At 40.9% G+C, this 23984-nt stretch overlaps 1 protein-coding gene across 3 annotated transcripts in view; it reads left to right on the top strand.

Moving 5' to 3' along the window:
• The window catches only part of CTNNA2 (catenin alpha 2), a 637223-nt gene that overhangs the window by 167909 nt on the left and 445330 nt on the right, over positions 1-23984 (top strand). For all 3 annotated transcript variants that reach the window (XM_042467966.1, XM_042467967.1, XM_042467968.1), the window contains one exon: positions 1617-1783. In XM_042467966.1, coding sequence (XP_042323900.1) covers positions 1617-1783 — 167 coding nt within the window. The remainder of the gene's footprint in view (positions 1-1616; positions 1784-23984) is intronic.

Here is a 23984-nt window from a genome sequence, read left to right as displayed (position 1 = left end):
TTTGAAAGTAAGCTTGCCTTGTATGGCTGAAATCAGATTTAAGAGAGCAACCCAAAGGCAATGCATTTCAAAAAGTCCATCCTTGTTTGTTAAATTTGCTCTTCCTTAGGTCTGCTGTTGTTTGTGCTAATGCCATGTCACTGAGTGTTGTTTGTCACTCATTTCCACATATTGAGCTTGTGTGTTTATATCTGAGAATGGTGCCGGGGAGGGGGCAGACTTGCTTGGTTAACAAAGAGGCCATAATGGGCACAACTGTTATGGCTGCAGGGCTGAGGAACATTTGCATCGAATGCTGGCCAAACACTGCTTTTCTTTGAAGCGCAGAAATAGGTCAAAGGAGGGTTAGCATTTGGGAAGCATGCAATACTTATTGGAGCAGGTTCTTTAGACAAATTTAGGCGGGATACAGACCGCTGCTTTGCGGCGGTCTCCCGCTGGCGCCATTTGCTCCGCGCGGGAGCCGCAGCAGCCAAACCGCGCGGCTCCCGCACGGAGCAAAAAAGAAGCTCCATTTTGGAGCTTCTTTTTGCGGCGCCTTTATGACGTCGCGAGGCGCCGCTGGCGCATTCGCGATGTCATAGGCGCTGCGACACGTCTGGACGCTATGCGTCCAGTACGTAAACATGGCGGCCCCCATGTGGAAAGGGCGCCGCCAGGTTGTACGTGTTCTATACGTACTAGGGTTAGGGGGGTGCGGAAGCACCGCCCCTTCCTAACTCTAGTACGTATAGAAGACGTACTATATGGCGGTTTGTATCCCGCCTTTGAATATAATTTTAGGATAGCTCATTCTAATCTGGATCGTTTACTTTGGTCCAAAACACACAAAATAATCCAGTTTGAGATTGCGTTAACTGCCCTGGCTCAATGCTAGGGAATTCTGAGAACTGTAGTTTTGTGAGACATTCAGCCTTCTGTGTCTGAGAGCTCTGGTGCCACAGTAAATACAATTCCCAGGATTCATTAGCACTGAGCCAGGGCAGTTAATCCAGAAACTGGATTATTTCTTCACTGTGTTTTGAACCTTTGTTCACTTGATTTTGGTCAGGATTTGTTAAGAACAAAGAATAACAATTGTGTATGTTTGTGTAAATATCGTCATTCCTCTCTGCTTAATTGCAAATTATTTATCAGTGTTTTATAATGTTTCATATTTAATACAATAAGCAGTTTAAATAACCTTCTTAAAATATCTGGATATAAAACCAATCAATAGATAAAGTCTGTTTCAGCTGCATGTTTGAACATCCACTTCTAGTGTTTATCCTAAGAGTGACTTGTATCTTCTTCTTTAAGCTACTTTTCTCAAATGCAGTTTTAAATGTGCATGAAATCAACTGCCATGAAAACAACAACAGCAGCAACAGAAACTTTTCTACTAGGTTTGTGAGTGGTGAAGGGAAAACACTTCACGTCAGCACAGCCTCCTTATACAGTTTCAAAACATTTTGACAAAGTCTGTGCTTAATTTCACAACAAATCAAAGCATAAACATTTAGTTATTTGAGATCTTTGTTGTTGGTTTTGTGTGTGTGTGTGTGTGTGTGTGTGTGTGTGCCAATATGGTTCTTCTCATTTGCTTTAAAAATGTGGTTATTTTAATTGTCTTTCAGGTGAAACCATGAGAATTGCTTCCTCGGAGTTTGCGGATGATCCCTGTTCCTCTGTCAAACGTGGTACGATGGTACGGGCTGCTCGAGCTCTGCTTTCGGCTGTCACCCGCCTGCTCATCCTGGCTGACATGGCAGATGTCATGAGGCTTTTGTCTCACCTGAAAATTGTAAGACTTCTTAAATAGGTTATACTCACGCATGGCAATATAGTACTGCAGATTATATAGAAAGGTGATTGAAATTGGGATCTCATTAGCTCGCTATAACAGTGAAGCCACCTATTAATCTGGCAGCTGTGCTTATGCTAGGGTCATACAGTGACAATACAGAGATGCAGACAAAGTTGCTACTGCTATGCCATCAGGTGGGAAAGGCTAAATAGGCTTCAAGTCCCCTACTTCCGCAGTGCTTGGCTTCTGGCATCTCCTGAGATATTCTAAGAAGGCAGGCCTGCCTGCCCCCAGCACTATTTGTTTTGAAAATCAACTTATCCTCTTACGCACCTTATGGCATTCATCTGGCATTCCTGTATCAATTCCATAGAATTTGAGTGATCCATTCATTTGAGTACAGAAGTACTTCACAGCAAGCACACCATGAATGATGAAAGGATATAAATAGGCTAAGGTTTGGAGTTACATGTGACTCCATTCAGATATATTCACTCCTTCTACCTAACACAACCAACTGCTATTCCAGATTTCCTAGTATTCTCTAAGAATCTACTGCTTTTGCCCTTAAAAACTATTACTCTGTTAATCTTTAAAAGTTAGAATGGATTTTCCCATGTCCTTATTTCATTCCTACGGTTCTTTGCATGCGCAGTATGGTTAGGAAGATTATCTTTGGTCATATAGTGCAGGAACATATCACATCACCGAACATGCAAACAGAGGTGACTTCTGTTCACATGTTTTAATTGTTTTGACTACACACACTGTTTGTGTGGCCATCAACATGTTGAAATCATAGACTTCATCTTTTGGCTTCATAGGCAAAACTAACATTAGATAAATTTAGGTAAATCAGACAAATATTAGAGACGTTTCAAAACATGACAAAAGGAATAGATTGTTGTCCTCACGTCCTGCTTGTGGGTTCTCTAAGAGATCTAGTGTCCTCTGTGAGGACAGAGTGTTACAATACAATACATGGGTCTTTGGTCTATATCTGCAAGCCTCCTCTTAGGCACAGCAGGTGCGCAGAAAAATGAACATGGTCCTGTCAGAGCTGCTTTGCAGACAATTCATGACATGTAGACTATCACCCTCTTGTGGTGGAATCAAACCACGGAGTTTAGCTTGCCTTGTGAGCCAGGATAGGAAATTGAGTACATTTAAATGTCAGAACTTTGATTGGAGCTGGAAGCAGCGAGTGTTTAATGAATTATCAAAGATGAGAGGGGGGAAAAACAATGAAAGCCACAGAGGAATGATAGAGCAGCAAATGATTTACTGTGGGGTTGTATCTGGTTTGCCGCTGCCTGCCTTCTTGCCTGCAGAAGCATATAACAAAATGCTTTGTAATTGGAGCTAACCAGTGTAATGATTGATTTCCCCATTCCTCTCTTTGTAGCTCATTGTTTGCTAATCGAGGGGTGAAAAGAATCTGTTTTGTAAACCGAGAATATTTTTAAAAGCTAGTTTGACTTTTTGAACAGATCACCCCTCCTCAATTCTCTCTTTCCTTAAAGTTAATGTATAATGTGAAGTCGAAGGCTTTCATGGCTGGCATCCATAGTTTTTTGTGGGTTTTTCGGGCTATGTGGACATGTTCTAGAAGAGTTTATTCCTCTTCTAGAAGGAATAAACTCTTCTAGAGCATGGCCACATAGCCCGAAAACCCACAAAAAACTATTGATGTATAATATTTTTCCTGTGGGAATGATGCCTGGCAACTTTTAGCTTGGAAGTTAACCCATGCAGCAACATTTTGAATTGTCCAGGATTAGGATTTATAATGGAAAATGGCAATTCCTTCCATGCAACGAAGGTTGCAATTCCTGCTTTAAGGAACATATGGGTTCTTTCTTGAAAGTCAGCGCATTCTGCCCACCCTCCCATGTGTGCATAGAAAATGATGTATCTCTTCAACAGTCAGCCATATCATGCAGTTCACAGTGAAGGGTAGCCTACTACAGATGATCTCTTGATACAGTAGATTTTCAGACACCCTCTCTCTTTCCTCCTGCCATGTTTAAGGAGTATGGGAGACACTGGGATAGAAGTGCCTATACCATTCATTCAAGCTAATTATAATCCTCCCAGGAGCTGAGGGCATAAGCTCCCTGGCCTGGTGTTCCCTTATTTGAATTCAATTGGAAGTGTGTCCCTTGGCCTCTCTCTCTCTCTTTTCCTCTTTCTCTCTGGTAGCAAACCACTCCTCATAAGTGACTATCTGTTTCATTCTCTCCTGCTCTGTATGTTGAATAAGAGGACATGCAATTTATACATTCTACAAGTCATTTTAGCAATAATAATAATAAAGTAATAATAGTAATAAAATTGATTTCTTACCCGTCTCCCCTCAAAGCTTGATACAGCAGGAGACAGCATGTTAAAATACAAAACACAATTAAAAACACATAAACCCACAGTTAAAATACAATACTATAAAATCATTAAAATACATTCATAAGAGTTTATATACAAATTTAAAAAGTCATGATTTAAAATTGTCTGGAAAGGCCTGCCAGAAGAGATATGTCTTCAATACTGTTTTAAGTGCAGTCAGCGTTTTCAGCTGTTGTATCCTTTCTGGCAGGTCATTCCACAGTCTTGTCCTGACCAATTGGAGCAAATATTTCCCAGAGGAGCTGAGTGTACAGGACAGATTGTATGAGAGAAGGCGATCCTATTGGTTACCTGGACCCAAATCATATAGGGCTTTAAAAGTAATAACCAACACTTTGTACTTTGTCCAGAAACCAATTGGCATCCAGTAGAGTGCTTTTAAAATCCTTAGCTGCCTCTGACAAGCTGACCTCCAAAGGTATGTTTAAGTCACCCAGAAGCAAAAGTCTTGGGGACTCCCAACAAGAGCTCCGAAATCAGTTCAGTGAAATCAGCCAAGATAGTTTGATAGGCAGCAGGGTGAACAGTACACTTACTCTGCTGCCTACTTTCCTTCTCCTACTTGCTAACATAGTACCCAGCTGGGAGAGCCTGTGCCCATTCTGGACCACTGTCACCTCTCAGCCAGATCTCTGAAAAGCATGCCTAGTTAGCTTCTTCATCCTTGAAGAGAGCATAGATATGTGCTTTATTTTTAATTCACCTGTCATTACATAAGAGAAAAGTGAGGTTTTGTGCATGGCCTGGCTTACTCACCCAAGTTCACTAGGCTGGCAGGGTGACTGGAAAGTGAGATACCATAGGTATTATAGGTCTCTCCTTCTTCCATAAGTACATCCAACCCTGCCATTGCCATATCTCCCTTTGCCTTGTGCAACTCATATTGCCACCCCAATTTCCATTTAAAACAAAACAAAATAAAACAAAGTGCTCTAAAACAACCCTTAAAACAGTGCTATCAGTCAATGGGAATGGTATCCAGTGAATTAGACTTGTTAACTGGCTAGTTTAGCAGACCCCTACTCACATTAAGTGATGCCTTGTAGCCAACTAGATGTTTCTGGGCTGTCCTGCCACCATTATCCAGTTTTTTTAGCTGGCACTCTCATCCACAGCTGGCTTATAAGTCCCATAATTATTTCCCTCATATCCACATAAATTGATAACCATTTTAAAAATATATTAAAAAAAAAAGAATACAGTGAATAAAACAAGCACCCTGCCTAGTCCACATGGACATTTCCAGTTTTTTGTCTTGTGTACCAAAATCAATAATAATAATAATAATAATAATAATAATAATAATAATAATAATAATAATATTTTTATCCCGCTTTTCCAATGATCAAAGTGGCGCACAGATTAGACAAAAGTACATCGAAGTAAAAAATGATAAAAACAGCATTTAAAAACAGTAACAATACAATAACAGGGCCAGCTGAGTGGGGGATCCATAAACATTGCAAGGTCATTAACAGAAGGGGTGAACCATAGAGTAACATCTCATGGGGGGAAGGCTTGAGAAAAGAAGGTCTTAAGATTCTTCTTAAACAGATCTAAAGATGTGGTGGAGCAGAGCTCGTCCGGGAGATTGTTCCATGTTTTTGGGGCCGAGATAGAGAAGGCCTGTTGCGAGGTCCTAACATATCGTACTGTTGGGACCTCCAATAAATTCTTCCCTGCCGACCTGAGTGTGCGGGGCGGATTATATGGAGAGAGTTAGGGGTGGATGACATTGTGCCTTCTTTATCCTCAAGCAGAGTACTTGGCCCTCGCCCTCAGTCCACCCCTGAAGGAGCTCCCACAAAGGGGCAAGCCCTTTGGTGGCATGCCCTTTGATGGTGGGCCCACCACCCAGGCAGCCGCTTATATCCTCCTGTCTGGCAGAAGATATTGTGATACTGAAGGTTACATGCACACTATATGTGTAACCTTTAGCACAATCACACCAATTATGAAATTAGATATAATTTGGTGTTCTGTCTTGTCAGGATTCTTTTCTGCATTCCTCCCATGTCCTTTTCCCCACCATCACTGCCTGGCTCTGTGCTTTGCTGAAAGGAGAGCTGTGTGCGGATAAATGCAAACGAGCACAAAACAACAATATAACAATGAGTCTCTCTGGGTAGAATTCCCCTAGGAACAATGTGTTACAACAACAAATAGCTGGTTTCAATATTTTACAGTATTTATTTATGCCTACTAATATGGTTAATAAATTGGTTGTTCTCTGGAGGCTACATATGTAGCGGCAAACAGGAGACTTGGAGGAAATTCACAAAACTGGCTCACAAGATGGAGCAGAGACTGTTTCGCTTTCCTTACAATTTGAGTTGCATATTGTTCCTACTGACTATGCTGCCATTCATTTTTGCAAGTGATTCCCAAACTTTGGTTCTCCCAATGTTTTGGACTTCAGTTTCAAGAATTCATGTTGGCCAGGCTGGCTGGGGTTTTTTGGAGCTGAAGTCCAAATACTTGGAGGATGAAAGTTTGCAAACCACTGATTTATCCTGTTCAAATTGATGTGTCCAGTATGAGTGAGCAAGAAAGAGTGTAACACAGGCTGAGTTCATGATTCTGTGACTTTCAGGTCTCAGATGAGCTGAGTATTTGTGTTCTTCTATCCCTGTTATAAGCCTACTGCGAATTTATCCTGCAGGGAGAAAGTGAAAGCTTGCTTTAAAGATCTCAGCAGTTCAGAAACTTAGAAGTCACTGTTCTTCTTTGTCTCTGTGACTCACACAAATGGCTTAGCTGTTCAGAACCTTCTATAGCTGTTATGTAAGTGTTTTGGCAGTATCCTGTGCACCTAACCAGTCCACTTCCTACCTAAGCCCTCAATTCCTTTTTGTCCGCATCATCGTCGTAAGCATCATCATTGGAACTGTTGGTTTGCTTATCAGTTAGTACATGGTATACAGCATTTTTAATTGTTTCTTTCTTAACTTTCTTGTTGGATTGTGGTTTGAGTTTCTTGGATTATATCTTTATTTCCGTTACTGGACTCTGATTTGACTTGATTGACTTTAAAAAGTGCATCTCTTGCAGGGCTAAAATTCCCCATAAGAATGGTCACTCATGCTTTCTGTTATGCCTGGATACAGGCCATAATGTGGGAGCCTGCTCCCATTGTAAGGCATTCACCTCACAGGGACACCAAAACTGCCACCACCTCAATTTTCTTTGGTCCTGGCTGCCTCTGATTCTTCTCTCTGGTTCCTCCAGGAACCTGCTTCTGGCTCTTGAATGAATGAGGATTCTCTTTATCATCTTCCTTTGGCATATGCAGCTTGGTCTACAGGAACCATAACAATAACAATAACAATAATAATAATAATAATAATAGGATTTATTTATATGCCGCCCAGTCACTGGGAATCTGGGCAGCTTACAACAGAGGGGATAATAGATGGTTCCCTGCCCTCAGACTTACAATCTAAAAAGAAACGACACAAAAGGAGAAAGAAATGGTGTGGGGGGGATCAGGTACAGCATTCTTCTCTCCCTCTGAGGCCTGGACCAAGGCAGATGGACTGGAGGGAGGGCTCTTCTTCTTAATCGAGGCTGGGCCTGATGGCATTGGGCCTGTCCTTTCACTCCCTCTAGGACAGAAGATGACAGTTGGAAGGAGGGATGGGAGGGCTCTTCCTCTTCAGGCCCGATGGCATTGGGCCTGTCCTTTCACTCCTTCCCAGGCCAGAAGATGACAGAAGATAACACCGAGTAGATCAATTGACATGGAGGCTTTCACATCAGTATGAAAAAATTAAGTGGAGAAGAGGCACCATAAGAATAAGAGCCCAAAACATAGTGATGGAATTCAGACTGCATCCATACTTCAGAAATAATCTGGTTTGACACCACTTTAACAACTATGACTTAATACTATGGAATTCTGGGAGTTGTAATTTATTGTGGCACCAGAGCAAAGCAATCTGGCCATCACACAGGTGGTCTCTTTAGCTTGGAGACAGATGAAAAGCTAGAGCATATGGATATAAAGATCATAAATTTGGCTTCCAACAGGATGCATTGCTGTTGTCTCTCTCCTGTCACACTTGAATCCAAGAGGTCTTTTAGTATGATATCAGGTAATCCAGAATGGCGACTCTACCTGCCTTGTTTTCTCAGAATGCCTCCTTATCCATGAAATACCACTTACAGTCCTATAAGAAATGGCCTCAGGACCTAGGCAGGCAATGTATTTAACTCCTCATCTCACTCTCTTCCCATAGCCAATTCGTTCAACAGCAGACTTCAAAACCATCATCATACCTGGGATACTATTATGATGGTCTCAGTTCTAGACATCGTGTGGAGGGGGTACACAATAGAGTTTGGAAATATCTTCCTCTGGGGGTAATCAATATCACTTCCCCCTCTGATGCAGTGAAACGGGAAGTCAACATTTTACAGCATTGGCCTCTCAACCCTTGCCACAGCAACACAGTCTTCTGTGCTGCCTAAAGCTGTCCTCATTGCATTTTGCCTTGTCTTGCTAGGCTTGTTGTGTTTAAACCTTGGTGTGTCTCCTGCCTCTGGCCCATTGGACTCCTGGGTCTCAGCCTTGCTATGTTTGGACCTGGTCTGCTCCCTTATTCTGCCTCTTGTCTCTGGCCCATTGGACTCCTGGGCTTCTACCTTGCTGTGCTTAGACTTTGGTCAGTTTCCTGACATTACCTCTTGCCTCTGGTCCATTAGAATCTCTAAGAGGCTGAACAGACTGCCCCTAAAGGGTGGCCTGCAGCTGCCTCTTTTGTTGCTGGATTGGGGCTATGGCAACTAATCTGGCATTTCCGAGGTGCAAAAAGAAGCTGCAAAAAGGGTGCCCTTTCTATAGTGATGGCAGCTTCTTGCTGCTTCTTCAGTGCAGTGTGTGTAAGCAGTGCAGTGAAGATGCGGTATGATACTGCCTGCTGTCTGGTCAGGTGGGTGGCATGGGGGCAGCATCCAGGTAGCCGGTGTGTGGACACTATGCCCTCACTCTGCCCTGAGGCCGGCTCTTTATGCCAGTCTGTTGAGGACCTAAGTTCACAATCCATGGTCCTGGCCCTGGCAGCCCATCTTGGAATCCAGGCCACCCACACTTCAGATCTTGACAATTGTGGTAGTTGTAACATGACTCAGCAGCAAGGAGTCATTGCCTTTCTTTGCACCAACAACTAGCTCCTTGTTGCCCACTCTCAGGCCAGACTTATTGACATCTCTCACACTTCACCTTCTGGACTTGTTGGGTCTTATTATCAGCCTCAGAAAGTCTCATCTGGGATCATTTCAGCAAGTGAGGTTTATAGGAGCACTATTGTACTCTCATGTTCCCATGGCTTTTCTGCCAAATGATGTGTACCCAGTGGTGGTCAGAGCCACACGGAGGGGACAACACAACCACAGGGTGTGCACAAGGGATGTCCAGTAGTCCTCAGATTCATGGCCTTTCCAATGTCGGTAATATCATTAGCAAAACTCGGGATGAGGCCTCTGCAGGCTTGGTTCTTGGCCTGATTTGACCCTCACGCTTACTCTCCTCTTCTACATCTCACCATCCTGAGGAGCGTCCATCAATTGCTGGCATGTTGATAACTTATGTTACTGGGTCTGTGTCTGACACGTCTCTTGTAATTTCCTTGGTGTTATATAGGCACTAGCCTTTTATGTGGGCAGGGCTATGGCCTCATACAAGTCTTCAAAACTTTTGTTCTACTGCTCCTCTGGGAAGAAAGGACTACAACTCTCTTTGTAACACTTTTTCAAGTGTCTCATTTCCACCATTAATTCACATGGCTTATATATTTCCCAAGCAAGATACTCCAGCTTGAGTATGCAGCCATTCCACCAAGGGTATGGCTATGTTTTCCACCTTTGAGAGGTGTCTCCATGGAGGATGTTTGCAAAGCAGATACATAGTCACAGCTTTTGACCATCTCCTACTAGAGACAGCATGCAAGCTGAAGCTGCTTTTAGGAGAGCCATGTTGCTTTCTTGTCTTGCACGGGAATGGGCTAGTAGTGTGCTAGTCTCCCATTTGTGTGACTCACAGAGATTAACTGTAGTTCTTTAAGTGGTTATCTGTGAACTCGCAGAACCCCAGACTTCATCCCTTAATCGTGTCCTGCCTCTCCTTAGATTCTTGACTGCTGCTTTTGCATCCATGAAAATGAGAGATTATGTGGAAAGCATGCTGGTAAGGTGTGCAGGGAATGGGTGGGGCTATTATCATAATGCTTACACAACAGCTCTAGATGGTTCTGCACTGCACATCATTCAGATAACCTGTTTGTGTGAGTTCATGCCCTTCCTCATGTAATAAATGGAGAATTGACATGTTGCCAGACTTTGGATAGAGGTTGGCATGGAGAAAACGAACTGATGCAGCTCAGGAGCTTTGTCCGGTTCATTACTGTCTCTACTAGGTTGTTATATCTGGTGTGTTATATATACCAGTAGTGAAGAGAATTCTGAAAAGCAAGTTTAATGCAGGAATTGGTAAGGAGACTTCATGTGCTCTGAGATGGTTGACTGTTTATTTGTTTAAAAAGCCCAACATTTTTCAACAGTGATTTCTGCTGAAGGGTATGTTTATAATGTAATCCTGGTTTATTTTTTGCCTCTAAAGAAGACCTTTATTCATTGAGGCCAAAATGTGTTGGGCTTTTACCATTTTCATATTATCCCCACCTCTATGTTGGGGATCATCAACAGAGAACAAGAGCTATTTATAGGGATCATTCAGAAATACAGTATTCCCTCGACATTTGCGGCTTTGACACTCATGGTTTTGATTATTCATGAGGTCAAGACTACTGCACACACACACTCCTCCTCCTCATTCCTCCTGGGCTTTTCCCCTGGGGAAGGAAAAAGCCCAGGCGGAAGAAGCAGGGAAGGGTGCGCCTGCTAATCTAGCCCCTTTCCAGGATGGAGAGCTGCCTCTTTCCCAAAGCAGCCCTCTGCCTTGGGACTGGATTTGGGAAAATGATCCTGCATCCTTTTTAAGGACAGGGAGCTACCTGAGGATAGACAGCTTTCTTGCTTTGGGAAAGCAAACATACCCTCCTTTCTGCTATTTCAAGGCTTCAGAGAGCTCCCAGGAGCTCTCTGAAGCCTTGGAAGGGAAGGAGGGAGCTGTGAATGAGCACTCCCCTGCCCTTCCAGCGCCTCAAAGAGCTTGCTACATCTGTTTGAGGCTTTGGAAGGGAGATGGGTGTGCACATGCATGCACTGCTCTTGCCCTCCTGCTTTACTCACAAATTTTGACTTGTGCTCCTAACCCTCATGAAGGTCAAGCTTCGACTGTATCTACATACAAAAATGTATAGCATAGGATAGATATGTTAAGCTTTCTTCCAAAGCATATACTATATTGAGTGTAAATTCATAAAATACGACAAAAACAGCATTTTTCAATCTTTGGTCCTTAAGATGTCTTGGATGTCGAATCCTAGAAGCCATAGTCAGGATGGCCAATAGTCAGACATTCTGGGGGTTCAAAACACCTGGAGTGCCAAATGTTGAAAATCACTGATGGAGTGAGGTAACACGAGTAATTGCTCTTTTCCACATTCAGAACACATTGGGTAGGACATTACACTGAAAGAGTGGAATGTGCACATTGGGGAGCACATTCCACCAGGAGCAATTTGTCACTCATCCAAATTTGTTTCTTTTTCCTTCCGTTCTAGCTTTGGGTTTTTAACCAAATGTCAGTGCTGTAGAAATGCCAAGCTTGGACCTATTCCGATTCCTACCATTCATGCCTTTCCTTCTCCTGCCCCCAACTCCCAACTTCTTGCAAATTGCTGAGGCTGGTGGCCTAGTTTGGGAAGAAACTGGTTTAGAAAGTCCATGATGTATTTCTCTGAAGGTGTTGTGCTCTCACAGTGCCTTCTGGAGCAGCAGGAAGTTATTTAATGTTATTAACATTTAGAATTCAGTCTGCTCCAGAAAAGTGTCTTAGATCATTATGTAGAAATGTGGTTTCATAGTGGGCTGGCTGAACTTAGAAAGATTTTGACCCTGAAAATTCATTCTTCTCTTGGTGCTCATGTCCACAGCAAGCTACTGTCTTAGACATTCTGATAAAATATTTAAATCTAATCTACGTAATTCAAGTGCTGCAACAGAAATGACACATTTGTCCCTGCAGCATAGTTTCCCGACACACAGAATGTGAATTTGTAGCATTTCTCAGCAAGCAGAGTATTCATCTTTACTTCCATGTTTTTCTTTGAAAAGTTTCACAATTCTTGTATGAGGTCATTATCTGGAGGCAATTACTTAATTCCACTGACAATTTCATAAATACTCAATAAACTCGGTTAATCCTCCCCCCCCCCCCCCCAAATACTGTTGTCCCATCCCTTTAGCAGAAGGCACTGCTGGCATCGGTTAAAAAAAGGAGGAAAGCTGGCTTGCAAGATCAATTGTCTGCAACCTCATTTGCATGAGAATGGAAGTGATAGTTGTGTCCTTTATGCTAACATTGTAACAATTTCCATGCCACAAAATTAGTTAGTATTTTCATGGTTGCAAAGAAGCAGTAGGAACAAATTACATGATGATGAGATTTTGGTTCTCAAAGGAATTTTTCCCCTCAACTCTCATGGCAATCAGTAAGGTTTGTATTTTCACTTGGTTTAACAAGAAAGAAGTGAGCTGATGCTATGATTGGGTAATTATCACCATAGTATCAGAAAGCAGCTTTTACCTTGAAGTGTGTTGTACATTATCTTCAGACTCTGCTTCAATTATGTATATTTGGATGTGGATTTTGATATTTAAGGTGCAAATGTGCTCTAAACAGATAATACTAATAAAAAAGACGAGACAGAGAAACCTGGAATTTGTGCTGAATTTAGGAGAGAGGTGTTTTAATATGTTGCAGATGGAATTAGCAACATTCACAAATTCTGGACACTCTTTCCAAAAAGAGAGAATTCTAGGTAGGCAGGTAAGTGTACTGATGATGATGATGATGATGATGATGATGATGATGATGATGATGATGATGATTTATATTTCCCACCTGTCGCTGCGGATTGAGGTGGGATTACAACAGAGATAAAAATACAAGCATAAAAACATAATAAAAGATATATTAATCCCTAACCCTCCCACAAGTAGTAAAATTTGATAACAGTTAAAAATGTCATCAATAATATGACCTAAAATAAACAGGATGGAGTGGGAGATTGAAGGCAGATGGGGCTTTCTTTCTTTCTTTCTTTCTTTCTTTTTCTTTCTTTCTTTGGGAGGTCTGTCTGGGAAGGTCTGCCAGAAGACATCTGTCTAGATAGCCTTTTTAAAGGCATCTAAGGTAGTGATAAGACGGATCTCTTCTGGTCGGTCATTCCAGAGTTTCAGAGCAGCAGAGAAGAAAGTCCTCTGGGAAGGTGCAGCCAATCTGGTCTTCTGTGGCTGCAATAAATTCTTCCCAGAGGATCTGAAAGTATGGGGTGGATTATATAGGGAGAGGCGCTCCTGCAAGTAACCTGGACCCAAGCTGTGTAGGGCTTTAAAGGTAAGAACCAACACCTTGTACCATGCCCAGAAGCTAATTGGCAGCCAGTGCAGAGATTATAAAACAGGTGTTATATAGTCAAACCTGGATTTACTGGTGACCAGACTGGCTGCCATGTTTTGAAGTAATTGAAGCTTCCAAAGTTGGCACAAGGGTAGCCTCATGTAGAGCGCATTTCAGAAATCAAGATGAGAGGTTATCAGTGCATGTACCACCGCTTCTAGGTCCCCCTGGTCTAGGTAGGGTCGCAGCTGGCATATCAACCGAAGTTGATAGCAAGTGCTCCTGGCCGTCACATCTATTTGAGATGACAACTGAAGGGATGAGTCCAGGAGCACTCCCAAGCTGCGAACACAGTCTTAAGTGTGACCTCATCCAGGACTGGTTGGCAAATTTCCATCCCCAGATTTGGGATTCCTATAGCGAGTAGCTCCTCAGAGTGCTCCATTCCACCCATAAACTTAACACAGAAACCATGTTGTTCTTAATGCTATTGTTAATTGCCATGAAGTTGTCTTTGACTGATGGTAACCCTAAGAATAAGAGACCTCTAGTTGATCCTGTTATCAATAGCCTGCTCTGGTATTGCAAACTCAGGGCCTTCACTGAGTCCATGCAGTAGTAATGCAGACTTTCTCTTTTCCTACTGCCTTTTACTTTGCCAGGAATCACTAATTTTCTAGTGAGACATGTCTTCTTGTCCAAAGCATCATAGGCTCAGTGTAGTCACCTTGTTTTCTAGGGAGAGTTCAGGCTTCAAGAAGAGGAACCTCTCCCTTCGCCATGCTTAGCATAGAAATCTAACAGATTGGTGAGAGAAGGAAAGAGTAGATAGATACAGAACAGAGTTGCTACTAACTTATGGCATTTGCTGTAACTAGAAGAAGGGTGATGGCCACTAGTTAGAAGCCTAGCACAGATGTGGGGTGCACATGGGGTGCACATTTTTTCCAGAAAAATTTCCAATGTTATATTTTGAATTTTTTACTACCCCCTCCAAAAACAAACACAAACAAACAAACAAACAAACAAAAACAAAAACAAAAAACCCAGAGATGTTTATCTATGGGCTAAAGACAGGATATGAAAGTTCACATGACTCTATTCCAAGTTGGCACAGTCTGAAATTGGCGGGTTGTAAAAGCTGTGTTCAAGGTGAAACGTAAATCATATAAATCTCATTGTAGACTCCTGCTACTATGCAAAATAAATGCACTTCATGGCTCATTATATGTCAGCCTCTTTTAATCTTAAATTGTTGCCTGGTGGGATAATAATTCATTCTTTTTTTTCTTCACATGGTGCCATTTCATAGATACAATTGACTAGTCATTATTTGTCCAGTTATTTCCTACGACATTTGTTTTCTGTTTCAAGAACCACCCATTTGTTGGTCTTTTACATCCCTTGGGTTGTAATTAAACCAGTATGGGAATAATGCTCCATGCATATGAATAAACCTTTTTGTTACATATTTCTTCTGTGCCAGAGACTACGCTAATCTTAGCAAATACTTTTGAATGATGTTATGCCAAAATCAGTCACATTCCTTCATTCTTCCTTATAGGTAGTGCATGGAATAACTTTCCCAGCCAATTTATTTTATGTTGGAGAAAACAAACGTGTGTGTGTGTGTGTGTGTGTGTGTGTGTATAAAATTGCTGCTTGAATTGATTAAATGGCTTCTAATGATGTTGCTAGTAAATGGCCAAACCAAGGCTCTTGCTAAATTTGCTCCCTACATACTTAAAATCCTTAATTTCCTCAATATTATACCCCATTAATCTTCTCCTACCCTGCCAAATGTTACACATCCTTTTACTGTAACCTAACACCAAGTTTTAACAAAAGTCTCTGAGTAATAATCCCTTGTTTGTTTCTGTTACAAAAACTTTATTGATGCATAAGAAGAACAAAAGCCTAAAATCTTTAGTGGGAATTGGGAAATATTGAAGGTGTCTGTAATCTTCCACAGCATTTGCATAAAAATGAGTGAGAGACAAAAGACCACACTCTGGAAACATAATTTGTGAAATCCACTCTAGATTGCTTGTTTGTATAGAAAAGTTTTGTTCAGAATTAATGGTTATATTTGTTGGTTTTTAAAGGTTTAATCTACAGTCAGTTGAGGACAATTGCTAAGTATTTTGTTCTTGTTCGTGGCCTTTGTGTGAATGCACACAAATGGGTTATTCTGTGCTTGTGCAGAAAGCTTCAGAAACTTCTGGAATTTCTAGTAAACCCTTTTTGGCGGTATATAAATCCCTAGTGTTCCCCCTCTTTCTCCAGTTCTTTTCGTCTGTTGTGTTGGAATTGCACTTCATTCTTGCTTGTTTCTATATTACATATAGCTCTCTTTTTCTTTGGTCATGTTTTACATCAAATGATTTAGAACACAAAATTGATCAATGGTACTTTCCCATATGCTTTTTCTCCTGTGGTAATTAGTTGCCTTTCTGCCCATACATCCAGCTTGTTTCCTTCTTAACAATATTCAGTTAAGAAAAAAACCCTTTGATTTAACATACAACTTGTGTATCCCTTATCTGGAATTCCAACATCCAAAGTACTCCAAAATCTAAAACTTTTTGGCTTGTGACACAAGTAGCGTAGTACAAACCTGTACTATATTTGCCAGGACAGAGAAAGACACAGCTGAAGAAAGACACGAGGGTCTGTGAAATGGCAAGAATCCATGCATCCTACCATTTTATAGATCCTCACTCTCTTTCCAGCCTTATTATGTCTCATTATGGATATGCAAATACAAGTATTCCAAAATCCTGCCCAAAATAAAAATACAGACCACTTCTGGCCCCAGGGATTTTGGATGCTCAATCTGTACTATATTTATTGCTTTCTATGTTAACAAGTTTCAGAATTTTGGAGATGACATGGTTACTAGTACCATTCACACAGAATAGAGTAGGAATATCATGATAAATCTATGTTACCTAAATAAATCGTTTGCTAAAAGCCTGGCTTTTAACAATTGCATTTTGGAGCTTGAGCAAAGATGAAAGCCTTCTAATTAATTGAACTTGATTATGTTTTGGGAAGGCAATGTGAATTTAAGCATTTGCAGAGGGAATGTTGTGTGGCACTAGGGTTCAAGAGCTAGGCTGCCTGAACAAGGAGGATCACAGGATAATTTTGAAAAACCTTTTTCCACTGAAGAAGAAGTGACCTCAGAAGAGCTCCTCAGGCATGCAAGGAGGCTTTTTAAAACACATATCTGTTCCAAGAAAGAAATATCACAGTGTATGCATTTTAAGACAAAATGGTGATTATTCTCACAGGAAATGTAGCACAACTCTAAAAATAGCCAGAAAGCTGAAATAATGGCTATTACAAAATCACACTGGTAAACTGGATAATGTTATCTAGTGTACTGACCTATGTTCTGAGTCTTGTGCTGAACTAACTTCATCCGATTAGTACTGGAATCAAGTTCTGTTTACTTCCTCTGCTGCAGCCAATTGACTTGTTGACTTCTTTGAGTGTAAAGAAAATGTCAGCATGAAATTGTAGTTGTAGTTCTTCTACAGTGCTGTACATATGTTCCATTAAGACTTGTAGTTCTTAATGGATCATAATCTGATGAGATGGCAGACCACTCTTTGTGAGTCGGATAAGAAGTCTTGAAGCTTCAGTAAAGAAATATTGGTTCATGTAGGGTCCCGGATGGCCAGTGTGGTGTAATAGTTTGAGTGTTGGACTATGACTCTGGGAGACCAGGTTTCTCCCACTGGGTGACCTTTGGAAAGTCATGCTCTTGCAGCCAAAGAGGAAGGTGATGGCAAACGTTCTAAAAATATATCTTGCCAAAAAAAACAACAACCCTTAAACAAACATAGGATACGGTTTCCATTAGTAAGAGTCAACTTGAAGGCATACACAAATAACACAAATGACTTTCTCAAGAGAAAACTGGGAAAGCCAGTTTTCAGAATATTGTACATTAATATTTTATTAACTTTTTATTTTTATGTCATTAAAAATAAAATTAAACTACTGCACCATGTGTGAATCACACCTGCGGACCATGGTGTTATTTGTACAACAATCTAAAGTATAAAGTTCTCAAACTTTCTATCTTCAGTACCCCCTTGAAAGAGCTTAAAATGACACAAGACCTGCCAGATACAAAACCAATTATATAAGTGCTGACAGACACAAGGTTGAGTTTGACATTATTAGCTTTCACTTACAGATAATTTATTGTTGCTGATATCTACCACTCTTTTGAAATTGCTATATTCTTTGCCACAGTGATTTCCTCGTATCAGAGAGCTCCGTCTCTTAGCTTTGGTCAAGTTAAGTGCAGACAAGTTTTCAAATGGACATTTGTGATTTAGAGGTTCAAAGATGGATTGGCAATGTGTGACCCTCCAGATACTGACAAACTGAAGCCTTTGCTTCTCTCACCATTGTCTTTCCTGTCTAAGGCCCATCACTGTTCCAGTCACAATACTGCATCTAAGTGAAGAACTTTTAATTTCATGTTTTTCCCACACCTACATGTACTTCTTTATTGCCTGTTATTTCTTCTGCCCTTCTCTTTCACCATTTTAACATGTATCCTACTCCCTCATATGGCCAGTTTCCTCTTTTCTGGAACATTGAAATCCACCTGAAAGTGAGCCTATTGCTACTGATGGTCCACAGCTCAGAGTTTAAAAAAAAATGCTGTTGCAAACTAAGAGACCTAGTGAAATAGAGGAAGATATGCACAGATGTTCTTTCTTTTAAGAAAGGCAAAATGCATCTAATGAATTTCTGCCTGTACAAGAAACATCCACCTTATCACAATTTTAGTTTATCTAAGAGACAAATGCAATCCCGAAACTTAGTAGGTGGAATTTCTGCAAACATTTGGGGAAAATATATATTTTTGGTAGTTCAGGAGAATTTTTGAAATAACATGGACCATAATTTCTCACCCACTAAATGTCTCTGACCTCAAATGATGTCCTGTAGTCTGGATCAGCCCTTCTTTCATTTAGAAACCTATCCATCTACATTGGCTCAGTCTGAATTAAGTTCTTCAGTGCTCCCTACATAATTTTGAAGACGATCAGTCTTGTTCTTTATTGGACCCCATTTACACCTAGGAAATATAAGGATGGTTTTATTTGGTTAGCGCATGTTCATTAGTTTATTTTCGATTTTGAAATTGTGAAAACATGGTGAGGAGAACACTGAGTTAGAAACCACTTGATTATTTACGATATATAATCAACCGTAACATTAAATGTGGTTGACACAAAAGTATTTCCAGACACATAAAAGTAAATTGTCTCAGTGGGTCATCGCTTCATCTGGCATAACTTAATTTTATCTACTGTTACTGTATGGCTTGAAGAAATAAGTGGTTTGTGCTTGATGACTGGTTATTTTAGCCTCTGCTGCAATGCCTAAATCTTCATACATGCCTTGATGACATGTTTATCATCTACCATTTTGGTTACCTGTTAACACATCTGAGAATATGTTCCAGTGGCATGTGTTTTCTAACTTATTAATCAGATAGCCTCCAAATTTACTATCATTAGGCTACGAAATAAACATTTATATGCAATATTATGGGACTGTATGTCCATTCTCCCTGTAATAAGAGTGAAACAGAAGACTCAGGAAAGGCCAAAACTGTACGTTATCTGCACCTTGGCAGAGATGGTCAAGCGTTTTCTTCAGCTCCTCTTATTGCTGATTAAACTTACAGGACTTGCACAAACATCACAGCTTTGCTTATCTAGATTTTCAGGCAAGTGGCATTGTTTGGCACAAAATGCTGGAATGAGAAAAGGTTGCAATGTTATTGGTTACATTTCAAGAGGGTTTTCCTAGTATAGGGTCTGGATCCAGCCATTGGTTGAGCTATCTGTCAGCTGATGAAAACTCAATATCCACTCAACTCTGCACATAATTTTCTGAAGTACTAAAATTACCCCCAGTTTCCATAACCCTCATAAACATTCCTCATTTGGAAACCCCTGAAACAGTGGATTAAGCATGACTGGCCTATATCTGAAATGCTATTTTCTTCTGAAGTGTCACTCTTTGTTTTCATTTGGTGGATACTAGAGTAAGCTCCAAATGTCACCTTACTATTCCAATATATCAGCACTAAGGTAGTAATTAATAAGTAAAAATAATAATGATAAAACAAAAGACTGCTTACAAAAGAACTTTTAAAATGCCAGATACACCTTCCTGCAAAGATCCTAAAAAGTCTGAGTGAGAGGGGAAAACAAAGTCATCTCATCCAGCACTGAGAAGAATCTGATAGAAACAGGACAACCCCAATGGAAAGTGACTTATGAAGGCAAAGTGTCCTTACTCAGGACCTCTTCCATTTTTATCATTCTATATTTTACAGTTATGTTGTGCTTGGTGTTCTTTTCAGCAATGCCATTACATACTGTAAATGTGAATGTCAGCTAGTAACGTTATTTTACAACCCTCTCAAAATGGAACATGTGGCCTGAAAAACATTTTAGGCCAAGGCTAGAGTAATATGATGTTTTTCATCTCCCCAAAGTGGAACTACCATTTTAAAAAAATTATTGCCTTGTAAAATTTAATTCCTCCTTTTTCACCTATGGGAAGGAATGTTTTGCCATCAGACTGCTTAATATTTTAATGATCCTTTTCCTTTTCATCTTGATTGTTAGCATTTGTAATCCACTGCTGCTAGTAAATTATCATGATAGTTTATTGTTTTGTGATATGATATAATGGTGAGCCAGTGTGGTATAGTGGTTTGAACATTGGACTAGGACTCTGGAGACCAGGGTTCAAATCATGGCTGGCCCATGGAAAACCACTGGGTGACTTTGGGCAAGGTTCAATATCTCGGGCTTAGAGAATGGCAATAGCAAACCCCTTCTGAAGAAACTTGCCAAGAAAATCCCATGTTAGGTTCACCATAAGTTAAAAATGACTTCAAGGCACACAATAACAACAAATATGATGTGGAAATCCATACTGAACTTTGGGGCCATGGCAACCTCATGCCGTGAACCCGATCCGGTCTTCCGAGAATGCAAAAAGGAGGCGCAAAAAGCATCTCCTTTTTGCATCCTCAAAAGGGTGCCATAGCCACGGTGGTGCGGCTGTATGGTGCCCCTTCGGTACTGTGTCATTTGGAGGTGCATCATGATGTCACTTGCTGTCTGGAGCAGTGCACGGCATTAGTGCACCAGGGGGAGTCGGAGTCAGGCGTGTACCATCAAGATGCTGTGCCCCGACTCTGCCCCCAGGCCAGCACAAAGTGCCAGTCTGTACATGGCCTTTGTTGGTACAGCAGGCTTGAATAACAATGGGTGCATCTTCTTCCCTGGTGAGCCCTGGAGAGCCCTGGTGAGCCCTGGTGGTGCAGTGGTTAAATGCCTGTACTGCAGCCACTCACTCATAAACCATAAGGCTGCGAGTTCAGTACTAGCAAAAGGACTCATGCTTGACTCAGACTTGCATCCTTCTGAAGTGGCTAAAATGAGTACCCAGATTGTTGGGGGCAATTAGCTTATACTTTGTAATCCACTTAGGGAGTGCTTAAGTGCACTGATAAGCATATAGAAATGTACCTGCTATTGCTACTTGCTATTGCTTCCTTTTTGTTTGGTACCATTTGCTACTGATAAACACACGCACACAAATTTTGGAGCATATTGTGCAGAAGGATATGTGATTTAAAAAAATTCAAAACCATCATTATTTATCTTTAATGCTGAGCTCACTTCCATTGAAGCTATGTCCTTTTCTTCCTGGAAACTGGTAAATTACACAGCATATGGCGTGGGTATATTCATATTTCTCAATTTCCCAATTGCATTGTATTTGTAGTGTATATGCACTGAAACATACACAAACACAAATATATATGGAGCCCTGGTGGCGCAGTGGGTAAATGCCTGTACTGCAGCCATTCACTCGAAACCACAAGGTTGTGAGTTCAAGACCAGCAAAAGGGCCCAAGCTCGACTCAGGCTTGCATCCTTCCGAGGTCGCTAAAATGAGTACCCAGACTGTTGGGGGGCAAATTAGCTTACTTGCTAATTAGCTTACTTGCTGTTCACTCCTATGATCTTTGGAATAGCGGTATATAAATAAAACAAATTATTATTATTATTATTATTATTATTATTATTATTATCTTTTTGCATCATGAAGTATGGTCAGATGTATTCCAGTCTTAAGAATGTTTCAGCTTTTATTTCTCACTTAAAAACACCATATATTCATGCATTGCAGCTACATGTGATGCAGTGATTTGTGCATTGGACTAAGACTCTGGAGACCAGGGCTCAACTTCTTGCTCTGTCATGGAAACCTACTGGGTGACCATGGGCAATTCACATTCTTTCAGTCTCAGAGGCCTCCCTCCCCAAAGCAAATCTTGCCAAGAAAACCCTGTGATAGGTTTGCTTTAGGGTTGTCATAACTCGGAAATGACTTGAAGGAAACAGAAACAACAGCAAAAAGGTTCCATAAGTTTTATGTTTTCAGTAGAGGAAGAATGAAGTTTACACAATATAGGCCCCATATGGACAGGCCAAAATAAAGCTGCTTCGGGTCACTTTGGAGGTATGCTGTTTAAATGATGCATGCCTCCTAAGAGTATGGAAGCCATGCCAAAGCCATGCTCCAGTCCTAAGGACTGGATCACAGATTTGGCGCACCTTCCAGCATCTTAGGACACAAGCATCATTTAAACAGCATACCTCCAAAGTGACCCAAAGCAGTTTTATTTCAGCCTGTCTGTATGGAGCCATATTTTATCATTAGAAGCTGTGTATTTATATCATGGGTGGGGAAAGTATACCCCTTAGCACCCATTTTGAGCCATTGAAGCACCCAAATCTCTCTGACCCCACAAGTGGTCATTCTTTCAGTCAAAATATGTGGGGAAAATCCCCACCAAAACATCACACAATGATTATGGTTTGGATCCCCTTGACCTTCTACAACCACCTGCAAAGCCCAAAGGGGAAAGGAAAAGGCTGTTTTCCAGCCAAACAATAGAAGTGGTGGAGTTAATATCTTGAGTTTAAACCATATATACCTAACATGTCACACTGAGGAGAATTCTTTTTACCAGTTATAGTATTAAGGAACATATGTTACAGTTTGGGATGAAGAAGTAAAGTGTTCTTTCATTCCCCCCCCCCCTGGATTTTAGTATTCCCTTGAAGGACTTTTGGAATTCTCATTGGTTTGAAAAGTTGCCATATAGTCAAGGGAGTTGATTGTTCCACACTACAACCCCTTTTTGGATTGATTCTGTGGTTGTTTGGATCCAGGCATGTAATATAGGAGGCAGCAGAGACATCTATTTCCTTTCCTCCTGGGAAGTGGAGTTTGCAACCTGGAAGAATGTGATTCTAAAGTGGACTTTTACTCTCACCCTATTGTTTTCTCTCACCATTACCCTCAACCACCCACCCTACACTAATACTTCCTCCCTAGAGCAGGGAAAGCACAAGAATTTGCCATTCAATATATATATATATATATAAAAGATAAGAAACCCATGCTGGGTAGGAGCAATTCTCATTCCTCTTTTTCTCTGACTCACACACACTTCAGATACACATTTATCTATGCATACATACTTGGAATCAGAAAAAAATGCAACACTCAAAGCATCTGGATTATATATCAATTGGACTTCTGTTTTTCCAGCAATGGCACAACTGCTTACTGCATTTTTTATAGCTTGTTCTTTCATGGTCCCACTGAAAAACAGTGGTAGAGATTTGGATCAAATCTAAGTCTTCCTGTTCTTGAGATGGTTGGTTCTTCAGAGGAACTTTCTTACTCATGAAGAGCCTCATATGTGCCATTTAGAGACCAAGGCTGCTATCACACTGTAGAGTTAATTTGACACCACTTTGACCATCATGGCTCCATCCTATGTGATTCTGGAATTTGTAGTTTGTTGTGCCACCAACGCTTTCTGACAGAGAAGGTTACATATCTAACAAAACTACAAACAGCAGAATTCCATAGCATTGAGCCAAGACGTTTAAAGCAGTATCAAACTGCATTCATTCTACAATGTAGATGTAGCTCCTGCAGATGAGTGTGGTATTTAGGCTACATCAGTACTCTGATAATCTGATGTGAGTACTAGCAATTTTTTCCTACTAAATATGCTAGGGACTGGTGCCATATTGATGCCCAATGGCTACAGTAGTTTTGTACTTTCACCAAGGATTAACAGCTATTGGCTCATGGACCAGCACTGGTCTTTTGACTATGACTGAGTAC

This window comes from Sceloporus undulatus, chromosome 5 (assembly GCF_019175285.1).
Source record: "Sceloporus undulatus isolate JIND9_A2432 ecotype Alabama chromosome 5, SceUnd_v1.1, whole genome shotgun sequence".
NCBI lineage: Eukaryota > Metazoa > Chordata > Lepidosauria > Squamata > Phrynosomatidae > Sceloporus > Sceloporus undulatus.
Note: the sequence above shows the minus strand (reverse complement) of the source record. Positions and strands in the feature narration are given on the sequence as shown.